Consider the following 27,336-nt stretch of genomic DNA (forward strand, 5'->3'; position numbering starts at 1 on the left):
AGTTTGCTGTAGAAATCATCACTGTAGAAGTGGATGCAGTGTTTTCGCACGAGTAGTTTTTCATGCTTGGCTGGGTAAGATGAATTTTGTGTGTTTTAAATTCTGCCAAGTCAAAACATTAAATGCTGTTACACAAAACATGCAAAAATTTTTGTGTGCTCATATTTTTGCACTAGTTTTTGGTTGCGCGATATATGTACAAAAATAACCACATCATTTAATTTTTTTCTGTTGCAGTATCTGGTGACGAAATGCATTGAAAACTTCGTTATAATGGGAGTCCACTGGATTCTACCTTGAGAAATACATGTACTAGCAATGAATGGGAAAATCATGCCATAACAATAAAGGGGATGAAACTCAAATATGCATGTACATTGCTTGAATACAGCATTATTAGTAGAACTCATCGGTCAAAAGTTTGACAAAAATTACACACTGCATTTCAAAAATTCCTGCATTTTCAAAGTTTTGGTGTAGCCATCACTGAATGAGAAGACCACTACAGTTTGTGATATCACAAACAGAAAACAAAGAAACTATAAACTGAAGGTCTTAAAATTTCATTTTTGTGAAAACTGCATGTTTCCTCTGTTTTCTAACGGAGGTAAGTCAAATGCACTTGCATCATGTTAGAAAAGTGAAAAAATGTTGAATTTTCTTTATACAGTGTCTCTTCTTTAAAGGTATTAGCCCACATTTGTAAACCTGCAGCAATTGGTCTCATAGTTAGCATGGAGTTTGGGTATGATTGCAGTAACACCTGTGCAAAATTTCGTTCCAATTAGTCCATTACTTTCATAAAAATAAATGAAAATGCACCGTAATCCGTATGCATGCGTATAACGCTCGCTAGCTCCGGTCCACGTACGTGTTACATGTACAATGTACGTAGCTATAGCCCGCGCTCGTAATTCGATTTTGGGTCGGGTTGACCCGGTTTGAAAATTGATTTTAAAACGATGATTTTCTCTCTTTTATCGAATGGTATAGACAAAGAGCGACAGGTGAGGTATGTTACTGTTATAACTTGTACTTGAAGTCATATTGGACCTGTTTTATTCAGTTTTGATTTTCGTGGGTTTGCAAATGTGGGCTAGTACCTTTAATATATCGTCTATATGTAACATCACAAAATGTACAGTTAGTCTTCTCATCCAGCGATGGCAACGTCATAATTAAAAAAATATGCATCCATGTATTACTTTTGAATTGGTTGCCTGATTTTCCTCAAACTTTCACTGACAAGCTCTACTGCACTAAAATGTTGCTGCATTCACTCAATCCACAATACATGTACAAGTGTACATGTAGGCCTACATGCACTGTATTTGGGTTTCATTCTGCTTTTAACGTAAAACCACAGAAATGTGGTTTTTGGGACTATACAGCTTATTAATATTACCATGATAAAAATACTTGATCTCTCTTTCTCACCATCCCTTATTTTCTGTCGATCTGTCCTTGATGGGACTTAGATCCTATGGTTGCTTGTTAAGTGGCATTATTGTTGTCCCTTCTTAGTGGACCACATTAAACCATACCTGCCAACTGCTCCCCCATTTATAGGAGCATTCCCATCGTTTCTTAGGAGAGAAAAACCTTTATTCAACCCCCAGGATTCAAACTTGTGCTCCTATTTTTGTCACCACCTGTTAATAAGCCAGTTCAGTTAGCACTAGTCTGCAATGACCTCTCCAACCACAGACTTTGAAAAACATGGAATAGTCTTCAAGAAGAGCAGTTGAAAACAGCCATGCAGGAAGATGTAATTTACATGCCAATGCTGCATGAATGGCTTTTGTTAATGTACCTTGGTACATTGCTGAAAAGAATGCACATTCACCTGTAAATACCAATCTGCACCTGGTGTGCCTATAACACAGTTGTCATGAAGCCCTACAGTATATCTAGGTTTGGAATACCTCGGTTGCAAATCCATTTCAAGAGGTCTGCAATGACCTTTATCTGCACATGCTCAGATTGGAACTGTGAACTGGCTTATAGTGAATCTGTATAGGAGATGGATGAATATTTCCTCTTTTTGCATCTTCTCCCAGTTATTCCTATTTACTGCATATATTCCAATTTACCCCATGTTGGGGGAATAGCAGGTTTGTAAAAAAGAAAAAAAGAAAGGAACATATACATAGAGTGTACATATACATATACATACACACACATATACATACACACTGTGTATATATATATATATATGTATATGTATATATATATATATATATGTATATATATATATATATATATATATATATATATATATATATATATATATATATATATATATATATATACATATAAATATAAATATATATATATGTATATATAAACATATATTTATATAACACCTAAATAGATCCTTGTCATTTGATTGGTTGTTTGATCGACATTGATCATTCGGCCTATTTCACTATGACGTCATCATCCGTGCAATTTTGGATCCATACGATTTGCTCCATTACACGCTCGCTGAGAGCTCGGCACACTACGCATGTAAACGCTTGCGCTTGCAGTGTGAGTCTGCGACAGCGCGCTAGCGTAAAGCGCTCAGTGAGCGCTCTCATGATCTCAGATTCTCTAAATTAATTTCTAGAGTTTCTAAATTAACAAAACATCAAATGACAAGGATCTATTTCAGGCGTTATATAAAGCAAACAATTAATGTTTTTCATTCGAGCAATGGACAGAATATTTCATTCGGTGAATGAATTGTTTGATCCATTCAACTCCACTGCACCTCGTTGAATGGAGCATTTCATCTTTCACCTTATGAAATATTCTGTCCATTGCACTCATAAACATTCATTATTTGTATAATATACAGTATATATATATATACACACACACAATACGCTACTACACTACCTTTTCAAAGACAACAGCAAAGAGGTACAGTAAATGTATTCTTATTACAATATTTATTACGTACTGCTGGGCATAAAAATAGGACTACAATGTGCTAAAGTCATATGCTTGTACATTTTTTCTAGACATGATTTGTATGCATAAACAATAAAACATTCACATGACATCGCAAACTATCATTGACAAGCAATAGGACACATACAAAAAAAAAAATCACCAAGGAACCTGTCCATGTACAAACATACAAAATGAAAATGCCAAAAAAAAAAAAAAAATCTAATTTCTACTTTATTCCACTAACTGCTATTTGCAACACATTATTATAGTATATCAATTTACCATCGGCAAAATCTATCTATACAGTATCTGCACCACATCGGATGCTGATCACTTGAACGAATTTGTAACGCTCAACTCTATACAGATCAATTTGAAATATACAGCAGTTCTCACAGTCCATCTGAGATGTATCATTCAGATCACGGATTGTGGTCTAGATGATTTTGTAGGAAACAGTGACCAGGCCCAGAGCAATTCCAAAGTCTAGTCCTGTCTATAAAGGTATTTCATTTGTGGGGGGAAAAAAGTGCAACGATCACTCGATGGTACAAAATATAGACAAACCAATGTAAGGCGAGTAGGTATACAATTAACATGAGATGTACATGATAACATAATATGCTTTTTCCCTCCTTTATGGATTACACAATGTAAGTATATAATGTTTGAAAAATAAGATAATACTTATTGAAATATAATAATTACCAAAAAAGCAAAAAAAAAAAAAGGAGAAAGGGCAGATATCACTTTAACAATAAATGGTGAATTATCTACTTCAAATGCATGCAACCATTCAAGTATGGTAAGAAAAGAAGGGTAGGGGAAGGAAAAAACAACAACCTAATTTATGCTTTATGATTGAATGATATCACTCAAATTAACTCTCGGGGGGGGGGGGGGGGGTGGGTCATCACAAATGATTAAAAAACAACCACTTTGAGAAAGTTCTTTTAAATTCAAGAAGAAAAACAGAAATAAACAAACTGGCCGTGTGGTCATAGGACTTCACTGTTGTTGTTTTTTTGCCTCCATGCAAAGAATTTTGATTAAAAAAAAAGACATTTTCTTCATCACCTACAGATTGCTTTCTTTGAATCTTCATTCAAGGGTCCCGATTGTGGCATTTGCCAAATACTTCTTCTATTATATATGGCAATTAACTCCGTAAGATTACAAGGTTGTAAAGAAAAATCACTCTATTTTTGCCTCTTGCACATGATTGTGAATAGGAACAATTTTGCAGGATGTTGCAATAGCATGAGCATGATTTAATTGGAGGCTCTCACAAACTGCTGGGCAAAAATCCCAAAACATTAAAATCCTTTCATCTATACAATATTTCTTTGTCCTTTTTTTTTTTTTCGCCTCCTGCACATAATTGTAACTAACAACAATTTAAAGGATGTAGTGATAGAATGTGCATGTGCTATTTGGAAGCTGCTACAAATTGCAAAGCAAAAGTCTTGAGACATTCAAACACACATTAAAATTGCTTCATCTGTTGACGACATTACATGTAAATGTTAAGAGTTTAATCATTTCAAGGGAAAGACTTAGTTGCTGCAAGTAAAAACAGGGAGAAATATGGAAACGCAGCGCCTGGTAATGTACCATGTAGCTTTGTATGGCAGAGGGCTGACAAATGCTTATATATGCCTTACCTGTCACATACACTTTAATAGTGCAAAGTTAACCAAACTTCTCTTTTGTACATGATCTTGTGTGCTTCTAGATGGAATCATTCACTACACCACATACAATGGGTTTGGGAGCTTTATGGTTCATTGCACATGGTACATACGCAACATTTTCTTTCCTACACAATCTTGTGTTCTTTCAGTATAACATCATTTGGTGAATAATGCGATGCACATTTTGTAGCACTGAAAGTTTGGCACTCGTGAAAAGGAACAATGGCGCAAACACTTTATTTGCCATCGTGCAGCAACATCAAATAAAATCATACATGTACACAATTGTATAGTATCTCTCCAGCTAGCCAGCCACTTCCAAAGTTCACATATATATCCATGATTCCATTATTTGACAGTGCGCATTCTGAATGTAGGGCCTACTCATTAAAGTTACTCACAAAGCAATGCAGTGACTATTAAAATCAGCATTGTTTATGCTGTAGTCATCAGTCTGAGTAGAAAGTGCTAGGTATATAAAAAATATTGCTAAAAAAGAAAGAGTGGAAAAATTTAAGGATCATTGATACAGCAAGCTCTCTTCGTCATGACTCAGCAGCAATTGTAAACATTCATGATTATCACTGTAATTATCCACTAAATTTGTTGTGCAAAAATAGAATGTTTGAATATCGGCCTGCATCTTTCAATAAATTAAATTACAGTGCATGGAGGATGCTTCTTTATGCAAAAGTCAAAAAGCCAACAGCAGCAGTGCATCAGGAACTACCACCGATGACAACTGTCCAAACGGAATTTTGGGTGTGCAGCTACGCCCCTCGGGACGATCCTCCTAATATCCTACTGATAATTACATACAAATAGTTTGCTATGAGAGTTAAGTGTATGGTTATCACCACTTAGAAGGAATTGTAGCAGGGTTCATAGACAGGGTAGATTCAAATGCTCAGTAGCTGTTTCACATTGGAAAGTACAACCAAACCTGACAAACTATAGCCAACTCCGCATTTAAGGCAACTGCGCAATAATCAGCTATGTCGTTGAATTTAAAAAGGTCCCAATTTACATTGGTAGCATCATGTGTGCTATTCATCTGTACTGGCAGAATTTGAATATCGCCAAAGTCCACGCTTTTCCTTAGTCCTGTTAAGATTGACTTACATGGAGTGGACTGCATTAAAGACTTGGGTAAAACCCCAACACTAAAGAGGTGATTCACAGGGAGCAGCATTAAATAAAAAAAAAAAAAAAGAATTAAGAAGAAAAAGACAGATTTAGAGAGAAAATTATACTTGAAAGTGTATGCGAGTATGTGTCTCTACAGTTTTCATGGCAGGAAACACAACTTCAAGCTGTAGAAAAAGAAAAAGAAGTGCATCAGAGAAAAAAAAGAGTACAAATGATTACTTGTAATGAGGTTAATTCACATCTTAATCATAATGCTCACAAAATTGGAAATAGAAATCTGGATTATAACGCTCTCTGATACTGAATTTTGTCGGGGCAGTCAAAATTGATTCGCTTGAAGCAGATCCAGCCCGTTTTACTTGAAAGCAGTCACCTCAGGAGGACCATTTGTATCCTCAGCTCTCTGCAGACCTATCAAATTTTGCACCACAAACACAAAAGAACTGTGCCGGACACACCAATCTTAATGTGCCACAGAGTCAAATTTCAGCTCAGTCTTTACTAGGCAGCTGCTTTCGAATTAGGTGATTTTGTTTCATGCCGTACCTGTTCATTCTTTTGCCGCAAGTGGCTGACTAAATTTCATTCATAATTCTTAAAGTTAACACAGTCACGAAAACGGAGGACACCACATCCCGGCAGAGTGTTTCGAAAAGTCTTGCTTCTAACATTTCAAAAGCACCTTCTTCTGTGTGTTTGTATGTACATACGTACATGTGCTTTTGTCTGCTTGTCTGTCCAGTAATATGTGTTTGCGGGACGTGACTAGATACATACTGTAAATGTAAATGATACGAGGAATAAAAAATGTATGTCACACTCTTGGACTCAATTACTTCTCCTGCATTTCATATTGGAGTGCATGCCACAATTACATGGTGCATTATCTTTCCTGCTTTTCTAAATTTTCATAACAGTCATGGTAAGTAGATGTAATCCTCCTTTACACTGCACACTACATACGCTGTGTACATGGTATTTCAGAACTAGATCAACATTTTTAAAAAATCATTATTCATTTTTTTTTTCTGAGTAAATTATTACCAGGATAAGACAGATTTGTTTTGTGAGTTCCTCCTCTGCAGGAAAATCATTTCCTGTTGTATTGTTGACGGTTCTAAGAGCTTGTTTCACTTTTGCTGATAACGCATTCAAAGATGCACACTATGTGCAGTGGGTCGTGACCTTTGAACTCCGGGTACGGTAAATGAGACTACTGAATATTCAAGGCATTATTCACCTTGCAGAGAAGGCCAAATTTGAGTGAGCCGTCACACAGTTTGAACGACTGGCCTCAGACAAATGTCAGTGCGAGAATGAGAAGCAATGGAAAAAAAATGAACAAAAAGAAAAAAACCCCAAATAAACATACATACGAATGAATCCCCCTGACTAAAAAGAGAGAGAAAAAAATTGTAGTAACAACTAGAAATGTCGCTTTGGCGACTGGTATGCCTCCGCCATAATGCATGATTTTCCCAATAGGTCTAGATAGTACATGTGGACACTGTGTGATTATATTTTCACAAAATTGGCAAAATATTGAAATGACAAGTTTGTCACAAATGTGTTGAATGTTCACCTTCCTTGACCTAGGTTTAATTAGATGAATAGGAGAGCATGTATCTAGGGATTTAAGGACTTTAACTTGACTTTGACCCATTCATACATTTAGGCATTGAGTAATTTTCAAGGTACAGGTGTGGAGAAAAAGTGCAATTTCTGAATTGAATAGTAAATTGTTACCATTTTTATCTGGCCCTTGACCCTAAAATTCATAAGATAATTACTTTCAGGTAGAACATGCATAATATGTACTCAAAGTTTCAAGGTAACTTGAGCCACTTCCGAGATATGGAGGAAAAAGTTAGTTCAGCACTTTTACTTGATCTTTGACCTTTTGACCTTTGAGGCAAAAAAAGAAAAGAAAAAAACCTTCCAGAGAATTTATATTAGGTTACACACGCATACACCAAATGTAAAAAAATAACCCTGCTGGCATTGCATAAATATGAGGGTAATAGTAAAATTTTGAAGTCTTGCACTTGACCTTTGACCCCTGACCTTTGACCCCATGAACCCTACATTCACTTCCAGTCAGTACATGTATATACTATGTTTCATGAAGATACCTTGAACAATTTTCCAAGGTACACAGAAAAAAAGGTTTTTTACTTGACCTTTTGACCTTTGACCTTTGACCTCATGACCCAAACTTTCACCAGAGAATTGTAATTGGGTAATACATGTATACACTAAGTTTCAAGAAAATCTCTTCAGGCATTCAATAGATATGGTGGAAATAGTGAAATTTTATGTATTTGACCCTGACCTTTTGACCTTTGACCTTTGACCTCATGACCCAAACTTTCACCAGAGAATCTTAATTGGGTAATACATATATACACTAAGTTTCAAGAAAATATCTTCAGGCATTCAATAGATATGGTGGAAATAGTGAAATTTTATGTATTTGACCTTGACCTTTTGACCTTTGACCTTGAGCATGTGCACCCAAAAGTTGATAGGCACAACTTCACCCCCTAATACACATACATGCCAAGTTTCATTAGGATACCTCAACAAGTTTCGATAGTTACCTTGTCCACAAAATTCATTACGGACGGACGGAAGGACGGACGGACGGACGGACGGAAGGACGGACGGACGGACGGACGGAAGGACGGACGGACGGACGGACGGACAACCCGAAAACATAATGCCTCCGGCACCACTTCGTGGCGGAGGCATAAAAACTGGTCAGGTAAAATACGACATGACAGGCACCCTGTTCTTTGGTTCATCGTTTTTTCTTTCATAAGCCTGTCTATTTGCTCTATCTCATCCTAGGGAAACTATGATTCTGATTGATAATGATAGAAAAAAAAAAATCCAACATAAAAAGTCCCTCCACTAACAACAATAACACACTGAGAATCGGTTACCGATCATAAATTTCCCACTCTGGATTAAATCTCCATTTTTTTTTCTCATGCACAAGAGAAATTATACGCTACCAGGAAACATAATTGTGATATTAAAAGTAATGATGATAAGAACTTAAAAGAAAATCCAGAAGAAGGTAAGGAGGAAAAGTATGTAAAAGAGAATGCAACCAGGCAAGGTGACTCATTGGAGGAGCTCCTTTATTTTGGGGTCATCTGTCGAATCTGCATACGAGGAGCCATCTGGAGCTTTGCCCTTTGTGTCAGCACCCTGAGTGGTGAAAGAGAGCAAGAATTGATTAATTAATTAATAAATTCATTCATAATTTCATTCATTCATTCATTCAATCAATCATTCATTCATTCTTTCATTCATTCAATCATTCTTTCATTCATTCATTCATTCATCCATTCATTCATTCATTCATTCGATCATTCATGTATTTATGTTGTGTCAACCCTGATTGTTGAAAGATCATGAGAATTGGATTAATGAATTCATGCGTTCATAAAATCATTCAGTCATGCAATCATTCATGTGTTCAGTGTCAGCATCCCGAGTAGTGAAAAAGCATGAGAATTAATTAACTCCAGACCTGCATTCAATCATTCATTCATGCATAAATCAACCAATCAATGAAATAAATTATTATTGAATGAATAAATTCATTCATTAACCGATTCATTCGTTCATTCATTCATTCGTTCATTCGTTCATTCATTCATTCATTCATTCATTCATTCATTCATTCATTCATTCATTCATCATTTGCTTATTCAGTCATTTTACTTTTCTCATGGTTTGACATACCCATACAGCTCTAGCAAACTGTTTTCAAAGGGGCTTTGACTAAGTGCACATTGTTCAAATATTAAAAAGAGAATCATTTTCTGTCATAAATGATACACTTGACAACAGTATAAGACACATGTAGCAAATATACATGTACAACACAATTCAAATGGAAAATGCAAATGATAACACAAAAATTCACATCAATAAAAAACAAAACAAAACACATGCACATACACAGAAAATTCCCTTCCTCATTAGTCACACTAGTTGCCCATATTCCTTCCCCTCCTCTTCTGAGAAGCTTGTGAAGATGATCATGTTTTACTGCATGACATAGATTACACCACATGGTTTAACCCTATTCCCACCGGGGGGGGGGGCATTTTGGCTCCCCCCCTCGACGTTTCGCGTGATTATTCCACAACGCATGACGCTCTTGCTGAAACATTTTATGACTTTTTTCTTTCAAGTATCGTGCAACTTTTGAGACCAAATTTGTTGCTCCCGGGCATACCGTTCTGAAGCCACGCCCCTTTGAAAAAAATTTGTCGACCCAAAAATTGCTCAAAAACATGATTTTGTGTACAAATCCAATGTAAATTGTGTTTTTGCAAAAAAATAAAAATAAATATTTTTACTTTCAATGGCTGACAATGATTTATAGTAGCCTGATTATGCTTTAAAAAGTTTCTGCGACAAATTTTGACGAAAAAAAAAACCCAAAACAAAAAGTTAAAAAACAAAGAAATACATAAGAAATTCAATAAACAATAAAATACATAAGAAACAATTACGAAATAAACAATTTATGAATATAAATACATAAACTAAAATTTGAAAAATCTAACTATACAGTCTTGTAGATTACATTGGCCTCTACCTTAGTGCAAATTTTGACGAGGATCATGTGATCCTCGCGAAAATTTGCACAAAGGTAGAGGCCAATGTAATCTACAAGACTGTATAGTTAGATTTTTCAAATCTTAATCTATGTATTTTATTTTAATCATTTTATGCTAATTTATGCAAAAATATTTTTTTTGGCCCTATAAATCAAAAAATGAAGCTCGAAGACTTCTAATTTTTGGTGAACATATTATTTTCAATATCCTCAACAATAATGTTGAAGCAAAAAAAACAAACAAACGGTGGTTTCAAGTCCTTAAAAAAACCCGGTGGGATTAGGGTTAAATACTGCTGTTAATATGATGATCCATGCATAATCAGAAATTCTTTGCAGATGAAATCTATGTTGCTTTCAGTAATAGTAGTTTGGACTCATTCCATTTATATTATTGGTTAAAGGGATCATATAGTTTTGGCTGAGACCTATCTTCAGGTTTCCAACACTTTTGATGAGGTAATGAGACACCTCATAAGAAATATGAAACAGCATGTAATTCAACATTTATTTTATGAAAATTGGTTTTGAAATGGCTCAGATATTCAAAACAGAGCAACCCTAATACATTGTAAAAGGTGGGACCCACCTTTTATTGGGATCACTTTGTTTTACTTTATATTTGGATATCTCGGCCATTCCAAATCCAATTTTTATCAAATAAACTCTGAATTCCTATTAGGGTGCTATGCTTTGTACTATTTCATAAGTGGTTTCTTGGTATCTTGCAAAAAGTTAAAAGCCCAATCCTCATCTCCACCAATACTACACTACCCCTTAAAGTTTACATATTCCAAGCAAATGCACATCTGTATTCCAATTTCATGTTCCCATATTTTGTCATGAATGAAGGCAAATTGTGTATTAAATGGCCATGAAATATCCATTAAAAAAATAACACGGAAGACAATAAGAAAACAAAAAAAAAAAGGAGAAGAGCAAAAGAAAGCAAAAGGGTACAGAAAAAGAAGCCAGAGAATAAAAAACAACAAGCAACAGAACAACAAATGAGGTGACACAGAGGCAGAGAAAAAAAAAAAAGGGTTTCAACCCTAAAAAGACTGGGCTATTCTGATGCCTTGTAGGACTGGGGGGGGGGGGGGGGGGCTCATTGGGCCCCCCTAAGATCTTGGCCATTGACCGCATGATCACAAGGAAAATTGGCACGCGCATCACCAACAAGGTAATCTACAAAACTGAATAGGTAATTATTTCACAAATATTCAAATTTATTCTTAATGAATTACAAGCGTAATTACGCTAATTTATGCATGAATTTTAAAAAATGGCTGTAAATCTGTAATTAAAGGTCCAAAACTGCTGATTTTTGGTTTAGGTACTCTTTGTAGGATTCTTAATGAATGTACATAAAAAAAAACGGCGGTGTCAAATTTTTTTCTTATGTATTTTATTGTTTTTAAAATTTCTTATAGTATTTCATTGTTTTCGACTTTTTGTTTTTGTTTTTTTTCGTTGAAAATCATCAGTGATACTATTCCGATCATAAACAACATGAAATTAATTGATTTTGATCAGTAAAAGTAAAAATAATGATACATTCATGAATTTTGGTCAGAAACAGAATTTGCATTGGATTTGTACATGAAATCACGTTTTTGAGCAATTTTGGGTCTGACATGCACTTACAAAATATTGCATAACTTCAGAACTGCGTACCCAGGCGTCGCGAATTTGGTCTCAAAAGTTGCGCAAGACTTAAAAGAAAGAAGTCATAAAACGTCGTGGCGCAAGATTTTTACGTTCCAGATTTATCGCGAAAAATGTCGAGGGGGGGGGGCCCAAAAAGCCCCCCCAGTCTTTTTAGGGTTAAAAAGGAAAATAGAGAGAAATAGGCATTTGCTAAAAACAGAACAAAACCCCTCCAAAATTAACAAGAACTTGCCTCCGATTCTACGCACAAAGGAGCAAGAGGGAGTTTGGGAGCCATAAATATGAATCAACACAACTAAAATCTGAATGAAATGGTGTGCTTGCCTTCTCGATGAGATATTCAATGCACTGGTAGTACCGCTCGTGGCCAGAACCTTCAAAGACAGCTGCTAAGAGCACTGACACACCATGCTTGTCTACTGCCTGGAAAAAGGAAAACAGGCATTTAAATATGCCATTTTGGGCCATGTTTACATGTCATGAACTTAAAGAGATAATACAATGTATCATGGTCCCTGGAAACTTGTTTATTACTCAAATATATTTGTTATTCAAGGAAATTGCAATACATATTCTACATTTTGCATGCTTACTTTAATTGCTTATTTACCCACTGTCAGGTTTTTCAGTCTAAAATTGCTATAACTTGAAAATTATTCATCCAATTTTGCTGAAATTTGGTGGAAATATTTGTTTCTATGTGATGAACAGATTTAAACAAAACAAAAATATGTCAGTTGATGAATAGGTTTTCAGATTTTACAAATACACCTTGTAGTTTTAACAAATCCATGAAAACAGCAGAATTTCTTTAAAAAACCATCATTAAAATATTGTTACATGTACCAGTACATCAACATAATATCTGTCTTTGATTTGATTAACAAGCTACACCTCTGAGTAGCAGTGGTTGGAATTTTGATTTCCAAAAAAAAAAAAAAAAAAAAAAAATCAGAAATTTTTGCCATGTGAAGTAAACTTACTGTCTTTCTCTTATTTCAAGATTTCTTGTCTTTTGGTTACCTTTTTTTTTGATTCCTCAGGATCTAAGCTTTCCAACAGTACATGCATTTGCAGGGGGTATCTTGTGTCATGTACAGAATATATTTAATTGATTGTAGATACCCGAAAAACGTGATATATTACACCACTGCCCCCCTTAAAGACATGAATCAATTACAACGTTTGCAATGACAAAGATGTAAATGAACTACACAAACGTGGGAACAATGAAAAACGATGGAATTTTTGTGGCCTAAAATGATGTCCCTCCCGAGTAAGTCATCAAAATACTGAATGCATGGTGTTACTTTCAGGCAAAAGAAAAACAAAAAACAAAAAAACAGTGCCCTCCCTCTGATGACAAAAAAAAAATAAAAAAATAAAAATAAAAATAGAAGAGGTCCTTTTTTTTCTCAAAATTTCATGTATAAGCTCAAAACCACAGGATGAATGCCCAGAGCATTTAAAGAGCATTACAAGAGAGAAAATACAAACAGACCCCAAACAAGCATGTGACAAAATCTGATGCAGTATGATATTCTAAGTGCTGCTAAACAGCTTCCTTGTGATGAATAAACCGCCACAGCAGCCTGGCACCTACATTTTAATCTATGCCATAGCTGCATGATCACAAGCCCCAGATTTGCATACTCACATTTACGTTTGCATTGTGCTGGTCCACCAAATACTTGATGCAGTCAATCTGCCCATAATCTGCTGCGCAGTGAAGCAGCGTCCTGCCCATCCCAACGTCTCCATTCACATCGAACTGCGCAAAGAAAAGTGACACCATTGCTGTGATATTAATAGAACGCTACATTGTACATGGCATTACCAAAGATATTTCGCCTTGACCTTCCTTCTCTCTGCCCACAAGGGCATACATCTAGGTTTGAGTTTAAAGAGGTAAGTGTCTATTCATAAATATATTACTGGTACTTTAATTGCTCTCATACTTTAAGTTCTGGAAGCCACTGCATAGACAGCAAGTGGGCGAGTGGGTTTGCAGTAGCACCCTGCAATATGACAGATGAGAATGCCCTTATTGACACAATATATCACAGATCTCTCTTTCTCTTTCAAACTGTCAAAATATTGTATGTATACATGTATACAATATAAAGTTTTATTTAATGTTTGTTGCACTTTCAGTGAATGCATGTGTTGAAATCTTTACTGAAGCATGCACCAGAATGCATTTCAAAATCTAAAATTGTCAGAGCTCCTTCCAGTGGAAAGGAGGGGGGGGGGGGGGTGGTGGAGACACTCCCCCCTACACCATCTCCAATCCCCTCTTCCCCCACTACTGTTGTTGCTTCTATCCCTCAAGTTTGGTCACTCGCTTCCTCATAGTGTCTCACTCCTCGACTCCAGTCCCACTCAAAACAAGGTTGGCAGCCCTGCAGTGATGTAGATTCTGTACTGTAAATTTTAGCGAGCTTTCCAGAGGGCCAAAACCTAAGCCTGGCTAAAGGTCAGATCTAGTTATGATTTGTTATTGTGACTAAATTACTTGTTCAATGTCTAATGTACACTCAGTAAAGTACATGCACCGGGCCAGGCAAAGCTTAGTGCTGCCTTGACCAAAAGATCAGTCTGTATCTGGTCGTCGGGGATATGTTCTGCGAAGACTGCAACTGGTTTCACGGAATCTCCGTCTCTCCGGACAGCCGATAACGACTATAGGCATTCCTAACGTAAACAAAAAATATATAAGACTCCTCAGGACAGACGAATCTTTCTGTCTAAGACCACCTAAGCTTGTGCTGCCAGGCCTGGCGGACCCGGTCCAGCAGGGCAGGATCAGGAGTTGATCATAATTTACCATTACATTTCAATGCAAAACAAAACAATATAAAACACTGCTATATGCCAGCATTATTCTGCAAAAACATCAATAACCAATGGCAATGCAGACGACTGAAAAATCTAACGTTAGAACTCTAAATAGGGCCTTTTCTAGATCTAAATCAACATTGGAAATATCATTAAATTTAGATCGTCTTTATTTTATTATCAATTATTTAAAAGACCCTCCTTGGACCTTGCTTTGGCCTCCCGGCTCCCTTCCCCGGCCCCCCTCCTCTAATAAGCCCTCTTTGGGCTCTTTGCCAATCCAATGAATGCAATGACAATGTGGAGTTAAAATTACATTCTAACTGTTAGACCCTACGTCTAGACTCTAGAACTCAATTTGTCTGCGCTTCCCTTTTCTTCCACTTTCGTCTTTTTGATGTCTCTAGTCAACAAGCAAGCCGTAAAAGTTTAGGTCTAACGTTAGTCTATACCAGACGCAGTGCGTAAAAAGTGAACAACGCCCTTTGCGTGATTCAAGTTTTACGACACAAGATTGTACGTGTGGGACACACGACTTGCCAGTTCTCGGAGAACACGTACATATCCGAGAACATTCTGTTATTTTACTACATACCGATGATGAGTCTGCAATTTGTGTTAACTTGTCTAGATCTCCATTTTGTACAGCCCATTTCGCCTCAGTAGCCATCCTAGCAGTCTGCAAATACTAAATAAACAGAGGTTATACTGAGGAAATATTGGACACTCCGTCCTTTTAAGAGATAGCCACAGGTCGGGAAGGGTTGTATGGTCAGGGAATTTTGACGGGTAGGGTCTGAACTAAGTTTGCATGGCGATTTCATGCGAGACCACCGGACTAGACTACGGATGCACCTGCACTGCTTGTACAGCATGAGCACGTACTGTTATGAGTTTACTGTGATAACAGAGTGCGGAAGTCAATCAATCAGTTTCACATCAATGGTATGCTGCCCTCTGCGATAATCGCTCACACAGCTCCAGTCTCACTTGGTCTCTCGATCGCTGACCTGACGTCACCATGACAATCCACAGCGGGTATTGCTTTTAGTGTTCGTACGATCCATACATTCTTTCACGTCCTAGCCCTAACGTTACATTACTGCGTCTGAAGCAACAGAAAATGTAAGTTTGCCTCCATTCTTTATTTTTGCTTGAACATACTGGCCTTCCATGAAATTAGACATTTTAGCTAGTAAGCGTACGATTTGAAATTGTTTTCGCTGGCAGTGCAGTGCGTGAGCTGTGAGTGCTACGCTATTCTGCTGAGCCGCAGCGTCATGCCTACCGGACCACCGGCGTTCACGGCACACGGGTACGAGTAATTGGTCGGGGTAGACTCCACAGCCTATTCTCTATTCATCCAGGTTTGTATGATAATGTGGTCTATGCGTACCTGTCAAAAATCGATCAATGTTGTCTACGCGTTGCAGTACAGTGAGGATTCTAAACTACATGTGTAACGTTAGAGTTCTACAAGGTTAGGCAAGGCTCTAACCTGTTAGGGAATATAGGCCTAGGCACCTACTACTAGTATGGTTGAGGGGTCTAGATATCGCGCACGAAAATTTGAAATGCTCTTATAATGGAAGTTATGCCATAATCATACCTGAATTTCTCAATGAATATCACGAAAATGCAGAAAAATCACCTCCCAGAATCTCCTGATGATACGATGACGGAGTAGTGCGCTGTCGCCGTTTGTATGTCGGACTTTTTTTTATGCGTTTAATTTCTCGGGGTATGTAAAGATCGCGCAGCTGCCCTCTGTAGTTTCATGCGTGAAAGTGTCTGCCCCTCTGCGGCTGTAACGTGCTCCGGCTTTCGTAGAATATTTTCTTCTTCTTCTTCTTCTGATTAAGTCTGCCTCCTTCAACAGACTGAAGATTTTTTCACTTGATATTAAATTTGTCCCTGTTAAGCAACAGCAGTTTTACCTAACTTGTGTATATTATTGTTATTATTAATATATGTGTTATTATTATTATTATTATTATTATTATTATTATTATTATCATTGTTATTATTATTATTATCATTATTACTATTATCACCACCATCATCGATCATCATAATCATCATCATCATCATCATTTTCATTATTATTATTATCACTTCCACCACCATCATCATTTTATCATTCTTATTATCATTATTTTTATCATTGATATTTTCATAATCGTTAATGATTTTCATTTATAAAGTTTTCTTACAATATTTCTAATCACTTTAACCAATAATATACACATAATATAAAGTGGAAAAAAAAGTAAAATATGAACATATATTTTTTGTGTGTATGTGTGTGTTTGTGTGTGTGCTTACCCATTCGTCACCCTCTCATTTTCGTCACCCATGTCACACTCTCATCTAACGTTAATTTGTTTTCTTCAGTATCATTATGGCCCTCCCCTGTCACAAATATATCACAAGTTAGCGCAAGAAATCACAAGCAAATTCAAATTGAAATCACACTTCAACTTCGATAGACTGAAATATTCATTCCTTTGTAATATTATAATCGTTGTGTTAAAATTTGAAACTAAAGCAACAGTTTTAAAACAATTAAAACAACATTTATTAACAGTATTTCAGCGTAGCTGGCAGCATACATTGTTCTTGTGTATGATGACGTCACGTGGTAAACGATCGATTGAACAAATTACGAATTCTATCGACTACGAACGAGTGACAAGCGAGACGACACGTCTAGGCTACAACATCCTTAGAACAGATTTTAAGGGAAGGTAGGTTTGTGTAAGGTAAAAAATTGGAAATTTAGTGGAAATTTGTTGGAAATCAAAATTTCTTACCTGCTTCCTTCTCATGTGGAGCGGTAAGTCAGGTATGTTTATTCCATGGGCGTATCGGCAAATTTTGCGCTTAGTCCTACGCGTAATATCGCTTGCTATACGCAGTTACGCTATGCGCGATCATTAGGTCCCTGCGCGAGACCTAGTACCCTTACTATACTACTGAGTACTGTCTATGCCTAACGTTAGGCCTACTCTCAGACTATTAAAGTTACGTACCTAGAAACACATTCTAACAATTGTTAGTGAAGTAGAGGTCTACTACTACTGAGTAGCATCTCGCTAGTTTTTGCTAAGCTACACGTATGCAAGACTTGTGTTGAATTTTGTAAGATTGGTAGAATTTCAATATTGACTCTTTCGGCGCTAGCGCTCTAGCTAGTGTACTTTCGCGCCTGTTTGTCAAATGATCTCCATTGTCCAAACATGCACAAACTCAACGATCAACCCTGTTATTCAGTAGGGCCTAACCTAAAGTAGTTGCATCTGCTGAGTCTCCAAAGTCGAAGATAGAAGTAAAGTTTTAACACTTTTAGTATTTACAAGTGTCAGCAAATCATTGGAAAATCTTGATCGCTTGAAATGCTGCTCTGATTGTACAAGCAAGAGCACAGTACGAATACGTCCAGCGCCATATAAGGAAGGGTCGATCATTTGGTCTGAATGTAGCCACACAGCGGCTTTTTCTATGGTGTCGTTGAAAAGCTAAAATTTGTTTTTCTCTTTTCCTCGCCCAGTCTTGCGTTTATGTTAATCCTAGTGGTTGTAGCTTCAAAGCGGTTGAGTGAGTGCGCGAGTGTGTGCTGCAGCCACTGACATAAATATCTTTCTCTTTGTGAGTCTTTCTTTTCTAATTCTATCTTCTCTTCTTTCATTTTCAGGTAGAATCTATTCCTAAATTTCCCTTTCCTTCTTATCAATCATTTCTTTGTGGTTTTCCTTTTGTCTAACTTTCTCAATTTCCTATTTAACTGTACTTTCTGCCTTTTATTGTTCTTTGTTTCCTTCATGGGTTGTTTTTCCCTCCAACTACAAGGGTCTTTCCTTTCTATGCTATCCAATATCTTTATCTTATGTGTCGTTCATATGAATGCTTTTCTTCATTTTCTTTTCAACTTGTATAATTCTTTCTTTCCTTCCTAATCATCTTTGCTTTTAGAATCCAGTTTTGATTCAGCTCTCATTCTTTTACCCTACCTATTGCTTTTCTGTTTTCATTCTAAAGTATTTTTCTCTTTGCTTTTTTCTTTTCTTTTCAAACATACAGTATCCATCTCTCCCTTACTTTCCTTTATAATACAAGGTTTTCTTCTTTCATTCCTTCCATTATCTTTTAGTGAACTCTCTATTTTGTAAACCTTTTTATTTTTCCATTTTTTTTATTATATCCTTTCTTTCATTTCCTTTTCCATCCTCTCTTTCATTTCCTTTTCCCCCTTTTTCTAGCCTTTTATTTAAGTCTTTATATTCTTTCACCCTTGTCTTATAACATTTTTCACAATCATCTTTCATTTACACATACACACACACACACACACACACACACACAACATGAACAACCCCAATCCTCAATAGCTAAAAGGGCAATTCCGCGGTAACGGAATTACAAATCAGAGAATTTTGGCTCATATTCTTTCACCCTGTATACAGGATTGATTACTTTGCCTTCTCTTGATACATTTAAAAGATGCAGAGGTACTCACACTGTCACCCCAAATACAAATTTGTTAAATGTTCTCACTTGGTTGGTTACAAAGGAGGTCTACGTGCGATGGTAACGGAATTACCAGAAAATTTAGTCACAACTTCAACTCTGACTTTGGGAGTTGTTTCTCTGAAATCTATAACACATACACTGTAGGTTGTTGTCTTGATTTCATCTTTGATTGTGTTGACTTCAATTCAGTTGTATTGTTTTTCAAATATTTCATCACATTTTCAAAGCAGCAGGCTTTTTCCTTATAAAGTCAGTGGTAACGGAATTACACAAATGGTAACGGAATTACGCCTTCTGAAATACACTGGAAAAAATACACATTCTTGATCCTCAAGTATTCTGAAATGTCTTGATAAAGATTGTTTATGCCTTTAGCTATAATATAACCACTAAATAAGTACTCTCTAGCCTTTGACCTTGAACTGGTACAAGTGTATAGGTGCCAAATGAGTTTTTATTGTAAAAAAACATAAAATGTTCAGGCTAACGACCTTGATTTGAAGTCATAACTATGTCAATCAAGATCTTGTAACTTCTAAGTACGACATCCATCAAAATTTGTCTACTTTCAAGTTGAGAATTTCACACTCTGCAGGTAAATGACATCTAAGACACATGGTAACGGAATTACGCTAGAATAGCCCTACACAAGTACAATTCTATAAATCCAGTCAACAATACTCAAGTTTTCTTGTATTTCTTTTGTTGATATCATGCAAGACAGATTTCTCTGTTTTCTTCTTCCTAAATATGCCAATAATTGACAATATGTGTGAATTACTTACAAGTATTGTACATAAATATTATGTGCACATGCATAAGAAAATAATAAAAAACTGTCCGGATTGACACTGAATTTAAATCTAAATCATAAAGTGTCAATTTACAGTGCAAGAGCACAGTGTGCAGCCCCATCATTGAACACAATGTTTAATATTAAGGACGAACACTAAAGATGCTTGAAACTTTTAATTTGTTAAGTGAAAAGATGCAGTTGTGGTTCAATGACAAATATAACAAATTACAATTCAATCATAAATAGAAAAGAAAATTTTCTTATATGATTATGGTACTGCACCAGTGCTTAATCATTATTATCTATATGTTGTGGCATATATTAATCACTAAAAACTTGTGACATTTTACTAATAGCTGAAGTTGCCCCCTGGTATATAATGTAGTGCATAATTTGATAATTCCCTTACAGTGTAAGTCCTACTTAAGCCCACCAAAATAAAATGAACTAAACTAAAAGGAAATAGAAAACAGCAAAATAACTTTAACAAACTACAACTTTTACAACCATTAGAGTCCACCAAATTCTGTTACAATGTATTTCATAGAAAGGTAAGAGGGCCTCTTTTATCCATCTGCAGCTCACTGTGTTAGAGTTAGATTAATCAACCTGTGAATAATGTTAGTATTTACTTCTGACCACACAAAATTTCCAAATGACGTCTTCAGAAAAATAATCATGACCAGGCCTATAAATTTCCTACAAGTTTCCTGTCTCTGTCTTTCTTCTTTGACTTTGTCTATTTTCTCATCCTGAGTGTTGCCATAGATTTACTCACAAGAAGTGTGCATCTTCTCTTTTGCAGTAAGTTGTATTTTGACTGCCTGAAAGCAAATTATAAAATACATGTACACTGTAATGGCACTTGTATGAAAGGAAACTGGATTGTACAGCAAATGGTAACATGAAGAGTAAAGGTAGAAGTAGAAGCCCATTGACTTTAATATTTAAAATCTTCCGAGAATGGGAAAGTCTAGGCCTAAATGTTACATTTTAGAGCTGTATCACAATTACTGACTGGGTAAATGTTCTTCACAAATGGTGTTTTTGTCTTTATTCCTTCTAAAAAGAAAGGATTAAAGAACAAATTTCAAAGGGTAGCAGATGCTCTGTATCAAATGGGCATGAAAATCAAAATACATGTCTCTGTGGAGGAAAGATCTAAGAAACAGATGAAAGAAGGTCATAGTCATACACTTACCATTAAAGATAAAGGACTTGAGGATGAAAACAGGACATGTTCAATAAAAGGTCAGACTATCGACTTGGTGATAATAAAGCCTTTAGCATAAAGAAAGATCAAAGGTGTCACATTCAGTGGGCATCCCGTGTCAAGTAATGACTTCTATCACATTGTGTTTGATCCTTCTCTTTAATTCTTGATCTTTCCTCACAAAAATTATCCTGTTCATTTCTCTCTGTCAGTAGCAGTGCTCTCTTTTCCTTTTAAAGAAATTTTATGTCCTTCTTCTTCTTTGTAACCTTTATTCAATTTATGCTGCATCACACCCATTCAATAGTCCCTCATCACTATACTTAAGATTTTGTATGAAACCATGAGACTTTTTAGCAAGAAAATATACATTGATATCTCAGAATTCAGTATGATTTTGAACATTTGAGAATGAGTATCTGTAGCAAAGTTATCAGTTAGCACAGTCTCCATGTACACATGTAGTTCTTGTACATGAGAAAAGGTGAAAGAAGGGAGGAGACTTTCAGCACAAGAAGTCTTGTCAAGCGTGTACCCTGATGTCAGGACTCACTGTCAGAGGCATCCAGCTATATACACTGTATGCTGAGTCATGTCAGTGTATCATACCATACAGTTTCACTCCTTTACTGCCAATCACTAACACTGTTAAGCTCAATAATAATGCCCTGAAGCCATTTCATGAATAGTTCACATACATATTGGCACGAAAGTAGGATATGTCATTCTCTTCCATATTAGATGTGCGTGTAATTCCGTTACCATGTAATTCCGTTACCATGTAATTCCGTTACCACAATTACAGAAGAACTGAAGGAGATATTCCACAAAATGTTTTGTGACTTTTCAGGGAGTCACATGTAGAGAAAAAATTTACAAGGGGAGAAAAAATCTGTGATTAGTTTGTTCAGGAGAAAACTTTTTTCAATTTTATGGTAACGGAATTACGTCAATTTGTCAGTAGATTTTGAAACTTTCTCCAAAAAATATCATAATGAGAGTGACTGAATGCTTCATTAAATGTGATTGTTGAAGCATAGGAAGAAAGATGTGGAAGTATGGATAAAGCAGAGAGATATTTAAGTTGTTTCATTTCAAATTTTCATGTAATATTGTAAAATTTTAGATAAATACAATAAATAGTCTTCCAACTTTAAAAGTGTGTACAACAAAAACGAGGAAAGTTATTGGAAAAGGGTTTTTTGTTTCCGTAAATACAACAATCCATCTGTACGGGAAACTGAAATTTCTGAGCATTTACTTAACTTTGAATTTTGCTGTTTTTGCCCTTCCCATACGGAATTGCCCAAAATTGTGACTCGGTACAAGCTGAGAGAAAGGTGAAAAGGGTATTTTCTTTTTAGATACCATATCGAGAAGAACTTGCTCTGATCGCTGTGAGATAGCTACATTCAGATCAATCGCAGCGCTTGCTGCCCTGAATGTGTTTTGTACACCGTGCTGCGCTGTCTGCTCCTGTAGCAATGCAGTTATCACAGAGCGAACTAGCTGCAATCGACATATTCCGACAAGTGTAGAAGTGTCAAAACGGTGAAAAATTCCTTTTGTACTGGACTTGAATCTCACTCAGATGCAAATAGTCAAAGCTGTTAATATTTAGAGTGAGTTTGTGCATGTTTGGAGATTGTTTGACAAACAGGTGGGAAAGTAATTTACACTAGTGCCACTCTTTCCTACAAGGATTGTGAACGCTGGAGTGGTGAAAATGTTAGGTCCTATACTCTTAGGGGGTTCTGCACAGTACACTACAGGAAGAAGAAGAGAAGTTCTAAGTTAATAGCTCTGCATGGAAATTTGCAAAAACTGTGGCGTTAAAGATTTAAAATGTCATTACCACAACGCTACACCATCGATTACCGGTTAGCTGCCGGTTAGAAAGTAACCTCTTCTAAGTTCTATTGAAGCTTCATGTGATTCTGATCATCAAGTGTTACTGGAATGTCAATAAACATTAAAAGTAAAATTTGCTGCTCTACTTCAACCACATCTAATATGTACTGTCTGTGCAGCGACTAGTCTGGCACCATGCCGCCTGTGGGCAAACGACAAGTTGGGCATGGAACAAAAATGGACGCCATCAGCTACGAAGACTTGCTCGTGGCACAGTACCTGGAAGGACTGAAGAAAACAGGAGGAAACCAGCAGAAGAAGAGGTGACTTTCATCTTTTCACTCGGCTTCGTTTAGCTACACAAGTATCATATTTGTGTTTGAAGATCTGCACTCTTAAGATTATAAATGCAAAGTTATGTGTTTGGTTGTATTATGAAGCTACATGGTTGTATTCATGCCAAAGTGTGCTTATTTAATGTTGTTTGTGCTTTCTAAATAAGGTAACAAATGTTACCCACAGCGTAGTTCTTGTATCTAAAATGCAAATTTATACAGGGCGCTTCTGTTACCTTGAACATAGCAAGGAAATTCTATTACAGTGAAATATAGATTCAGACCCCCAAATTAGTGTTATCAAAGTCTGTGGAGCAAATTTCCTTCAGATATAACAAAATATCAATGTATTAAGAGAAAACTGCCAGTCTCGAGGACTTTGTTATTACAGGAGTCGCCTGCATATCCTAAAGCCGTGAATTACAATCTAAACCAATTAAGGAGACTGTTCAAATTTGTTGGTTTATACTGTGCAAATCCAAGTTTTTGTAATCATGTGTCCTATTGACTTTCTGTGTTATTCATGTTAACAGGTTTTCCTTGTAAATTTGTTCCACAGGCTCTCCAAATCCCCCAAGAACCACTCCCCTTATCTCCAGCGTTTAGCGCACACAGAACTCATCGGACCAGCCTCTGGAGACACCAGGGGCCGTACACGTCCGGCTTCTGGCCGACGCCCGTTCTCTGCCACCAGCCAGTCGGGCTCGCGGTCGGAGCGGGAGAGGAAGCGCATCCATGCAAAGTTTGTGGTGGATGCATCCAAGCATAACGGAGTAGCCGAGGAGGACGCGGAGGACGCGGAAGAGAGGAAGAGTCGACATCGACCCGCCAGCGCTCCTGTCTACAAAGCACGGTGAGTTCCAGTCCAGTATGAAATTCACTCCGAGATACAGGCAACTCCGGATATAATGAATTCCTCTGGGGCAGTAGTCTTCTTTTTGTTACAAATATTCAAGTTGCATTATAACCAAATTTATGGAATTTTCCACCATAGACATTTGTGATTATAGTAATATCAGGACCTGAATTCTTACCTCTCTGTAAAAAAAATTTGTTGTAACCATGTTCATAGTAAAGTGAGCGCTGTATTCATTGTTTGCTCTCGTTGTAATGCAGCGTTTGGATCCATACCTCTTTCTCTCAAGAAACAATGGTTTATGGTCACTTTGTGTGAATACATTTCTTTGAACTAGAAAAGCACTCGGAGAGCGCAGACCTCCACCAAGCCAGTCCATCTTTTGTTTACGTCATCAGCAGAGCATGCGCTTTTAATAGTGCGCGTATACACCTCCAGAACGCGCAGCTAGAACTCCCAAGTTCATTGGCCTTATACGCCAAAAGATAGAAAATCCTTCAAAACTCCATAGAAATTCCTTGATCACTGCCAAAATTTAATCATCTGTTCCTTACAAGTGTCATTATCAACTTTTCTTGCAAGTTTCATTAAAAACCATTCCCAATTTTTTGAGTTATTTTGCAAACAGACATTCTAATGCTGATGATCACTTAACCTCCTCCTTCCTTGGTGGAGGTAATAACTGCCTGTATTTTGTCACGTCTGCAGACTTTGTATGATTGTACAGAATTGTGAAGAGTGTGATGAAAATGACTTGCACAAATAATGGCAGTGTAGTATTAACCCGTTGAAGACTAGTCGCAGTATTCTCGGGCAGATGTCTATATGATGGGAAATTAGGCAAAAAAAAAAAAATGTTGTATTGGCGTAACATGAGATTTTCAAATAGGGTCAATCGGGCGGACCTTTTTTTTTTTTTTTCTACCTGTATTTTACGTGTAAAACTCATATTTAACAAAATCCCATTCGATAGAGAGGGTCTGTTGCATCCAAAGTTTGTTATATCACCGGTTTAAAAGCAATAAATATTAAAAGAGAATCATATTTTGGATACGGAAAGACACCCTGGCCCCCCCACTCGAACCCATAGGAGACCGCATGCGTGTTCCCGTTTTCGCAGCCATTTTCAGACACCAGCTGTTGTTGTTGTTGTTGTTTTTGATAATTCGCAAACCCGTATCGCGCCCTCTCTCGGTAAAAACGATGTGTTTCCTTCTTTTTTTGTTGTTGAAAAGTTCAGGGTCGGGCGGGTTACGCCAATACAACGATTTTTTTTTTGTTGGCCTTTAGTGTTGTAGTAAAATCAGCCCCACCTCAATACAAAGTAGCTTAATGGATACAACACAAAGCTGGTGTAGATTTGCCATTTTCCTTTTTGATGTTTTTTTTTTCTTTTAATGATTTCATTCAAAAGTTTTAGTCTCCAGCAGCCTTGTGTATTGTTTACCTGTACACTTGAAAATGACAGTTCTTTCTTTCATATGTGTATTTGAAGTGAAAATGAATCATCATAACATTACTTTCTTTTTTATTGTATGGTTTCTGTTACCTATACTAGCATATATTATGTAAAAAGTGTGTAATAGCATCATATTTATTCATATGATGACATTCCCCGTTACGTGTGTGAAAACATAACTATAGATGAGACATGATTTTAGTGGTGCCTGATACATGTATTTTTGATAATAAGTTTCATCTTGAATACAAGTAATGTCTACAAATAGCTAGTCGTAGATAAGATATGACAGAAAGTATATGATGGCAATTTAATTAATAGCTCCATGGGTATGGTTGTTCTTCAGTGGTGGACTGCTATTAGCACTTCCCTGGTTATGCTTACAAACTTTATCTCTTTTGTTGGCAATAATTGCTTCAGGCCATGGAGTGGGCGATCAGCAACATCTTCAATCTCCACGTTCTCCCACGCTTCCAAGCTAAAGAGCCAGTACAAGCAGCAGCCTCACGTCATCCGGGCTGTGTGCTTCCGCAACGGCAGCCGGGAGAAGAGCGTCAAGATCACTGCGCCTACAATGAAGATTGTAAGTCACTTTTGAAGATTGTAAGTCACTTTCCCCACACATGCTGAATTAAATATAATGATAATGTTCTTCATGGAGTACCAAAATGTGATGTCATAGCCATTCATGACCATGGAAACTGGTTCTAAAACAACCTCACCTCTATTGTTGCTAACCATGCACACAGCTGGTTTTAACGCAAGCTATAACAAAAGACTGTTACGTCATCATTTCAACAGTGCTTTGTTGCTTTATTGGTTCATTAACATGCATGAAAAGAAGCAATAGGATGTCCGAAGTGCCTGAAATTCATCATTTTATGTTTTATCAGGCCATGTATTTTGAGATTTATTCATGAAATTTTTTAAAGAGTTAGCATCGTTTCTAGGAACTCACTCTGTGCATGAATCAAACTTTAAACCAATTATAACAATATTCCTTGTGAAACTGGCTTCATTTGCTTGCTGGTGAAATAGTGGGTGATGAGGAATAAGTTAAGAATAAAACAACTGGCAGATTGGGAATGGATTCTGAATATAAAACATTTATTTTTTCCTCATTTTGATTTAGTTCCTTGAGTACTGCACCATCAAACTGGACTTTGAGTTTGCAGCCAGGCGCATCTTCTTGGAAGACGGCACAGAGGTGAAGACTGCGGAGGAAATTCCGAAAGACGGAGAGGTTTACATCTCTGGAGGAGAGCCTTTCAAGAATCCATTCAAGCCGGTCAAAGGTCAGTAATTCTTCCTGATGCCTTTTGATATAGACATTGTATAGAAATTACATCAAATAGAGTACTG

The 27,336-nt window shown here is 36.7% G+C and overlaps 2 protein-coding genes across 2 annotated transcripts in view; one reads left to right on the plus strand and one right to left on the minus strand.

The window, feature by feature from the left end:
* Window positions 1–8,548: 8,548 nt before the first annotated feature.
* LOC140236359 (myotrophin homolog) lies at window positions 8,549–15,666 on the minus strand. The gene is made up of 4 exons (XM_072316315.1): window positions 15,530–15,666; window positions 13,754–13,867; window positions 12,421–12,519; window positions 8,549–8,999 (listed from the first exon to the last, which is right to left on the minus strand). Exons 1-4 carry the CDS (start codon window positions 15,602–15,604, stop codon window positions 8,913–8,915), a joined length of 375 nt encoding a protein of 124 aa, XP_072172416.1. The 5' UTR covers window positions 15,605–15,666; the 3' UTR covers window positions 8,549–8,912.
* Window positions 15,667–15,934: 268 nt separating this feature from the next.
* Window positions 15,935–27,336, plus strand: part of LOC140235650 (doublecortin domain-containing protein 1-like) — a 53,186-nt gene continuing 41,784 nt past the window's right edge. Inside the window, exons 1-5 of the mRNA XM_072315658.1 lie at window positions 15,935–16,059; window positions 23,504–23,647; window positions 24,219–24,512; window positions 26,395–26,557; window positions 27,107–27,269. Coding sequence (XP_072171759.1) covers window positions 23,520–23,647; window positions 24,219–24,512; window positions 26,395–26,557; window positions 27,107–27,269 — 748 coding nt within the window. The 5' untranslated portion in view covers window positions 15,935–16,059; window positions 23,504–23,519. The remainder of the gene's footprint in view (window positions 16,060–23,503; window positions 23,648–24,218; window positions 24,513–26,394; window positions 26,558–27,106; window positions 27,270–27,336) is intronic.

This window comes from Diadema setosum, chromosome 12 (genome assembly GCF_964275005.1).
Source record: "Diadema setosum chromosome 12, eeDiaSeto1, whole genome shotgun sequence".
Taxonomy (NCBI): domain Eukaryota; kingdom Metazoa; phylum Echinodermata; class Echinoidea; order Diadematoida; family Diadematidae; genus Diadema; species Diadema setosum.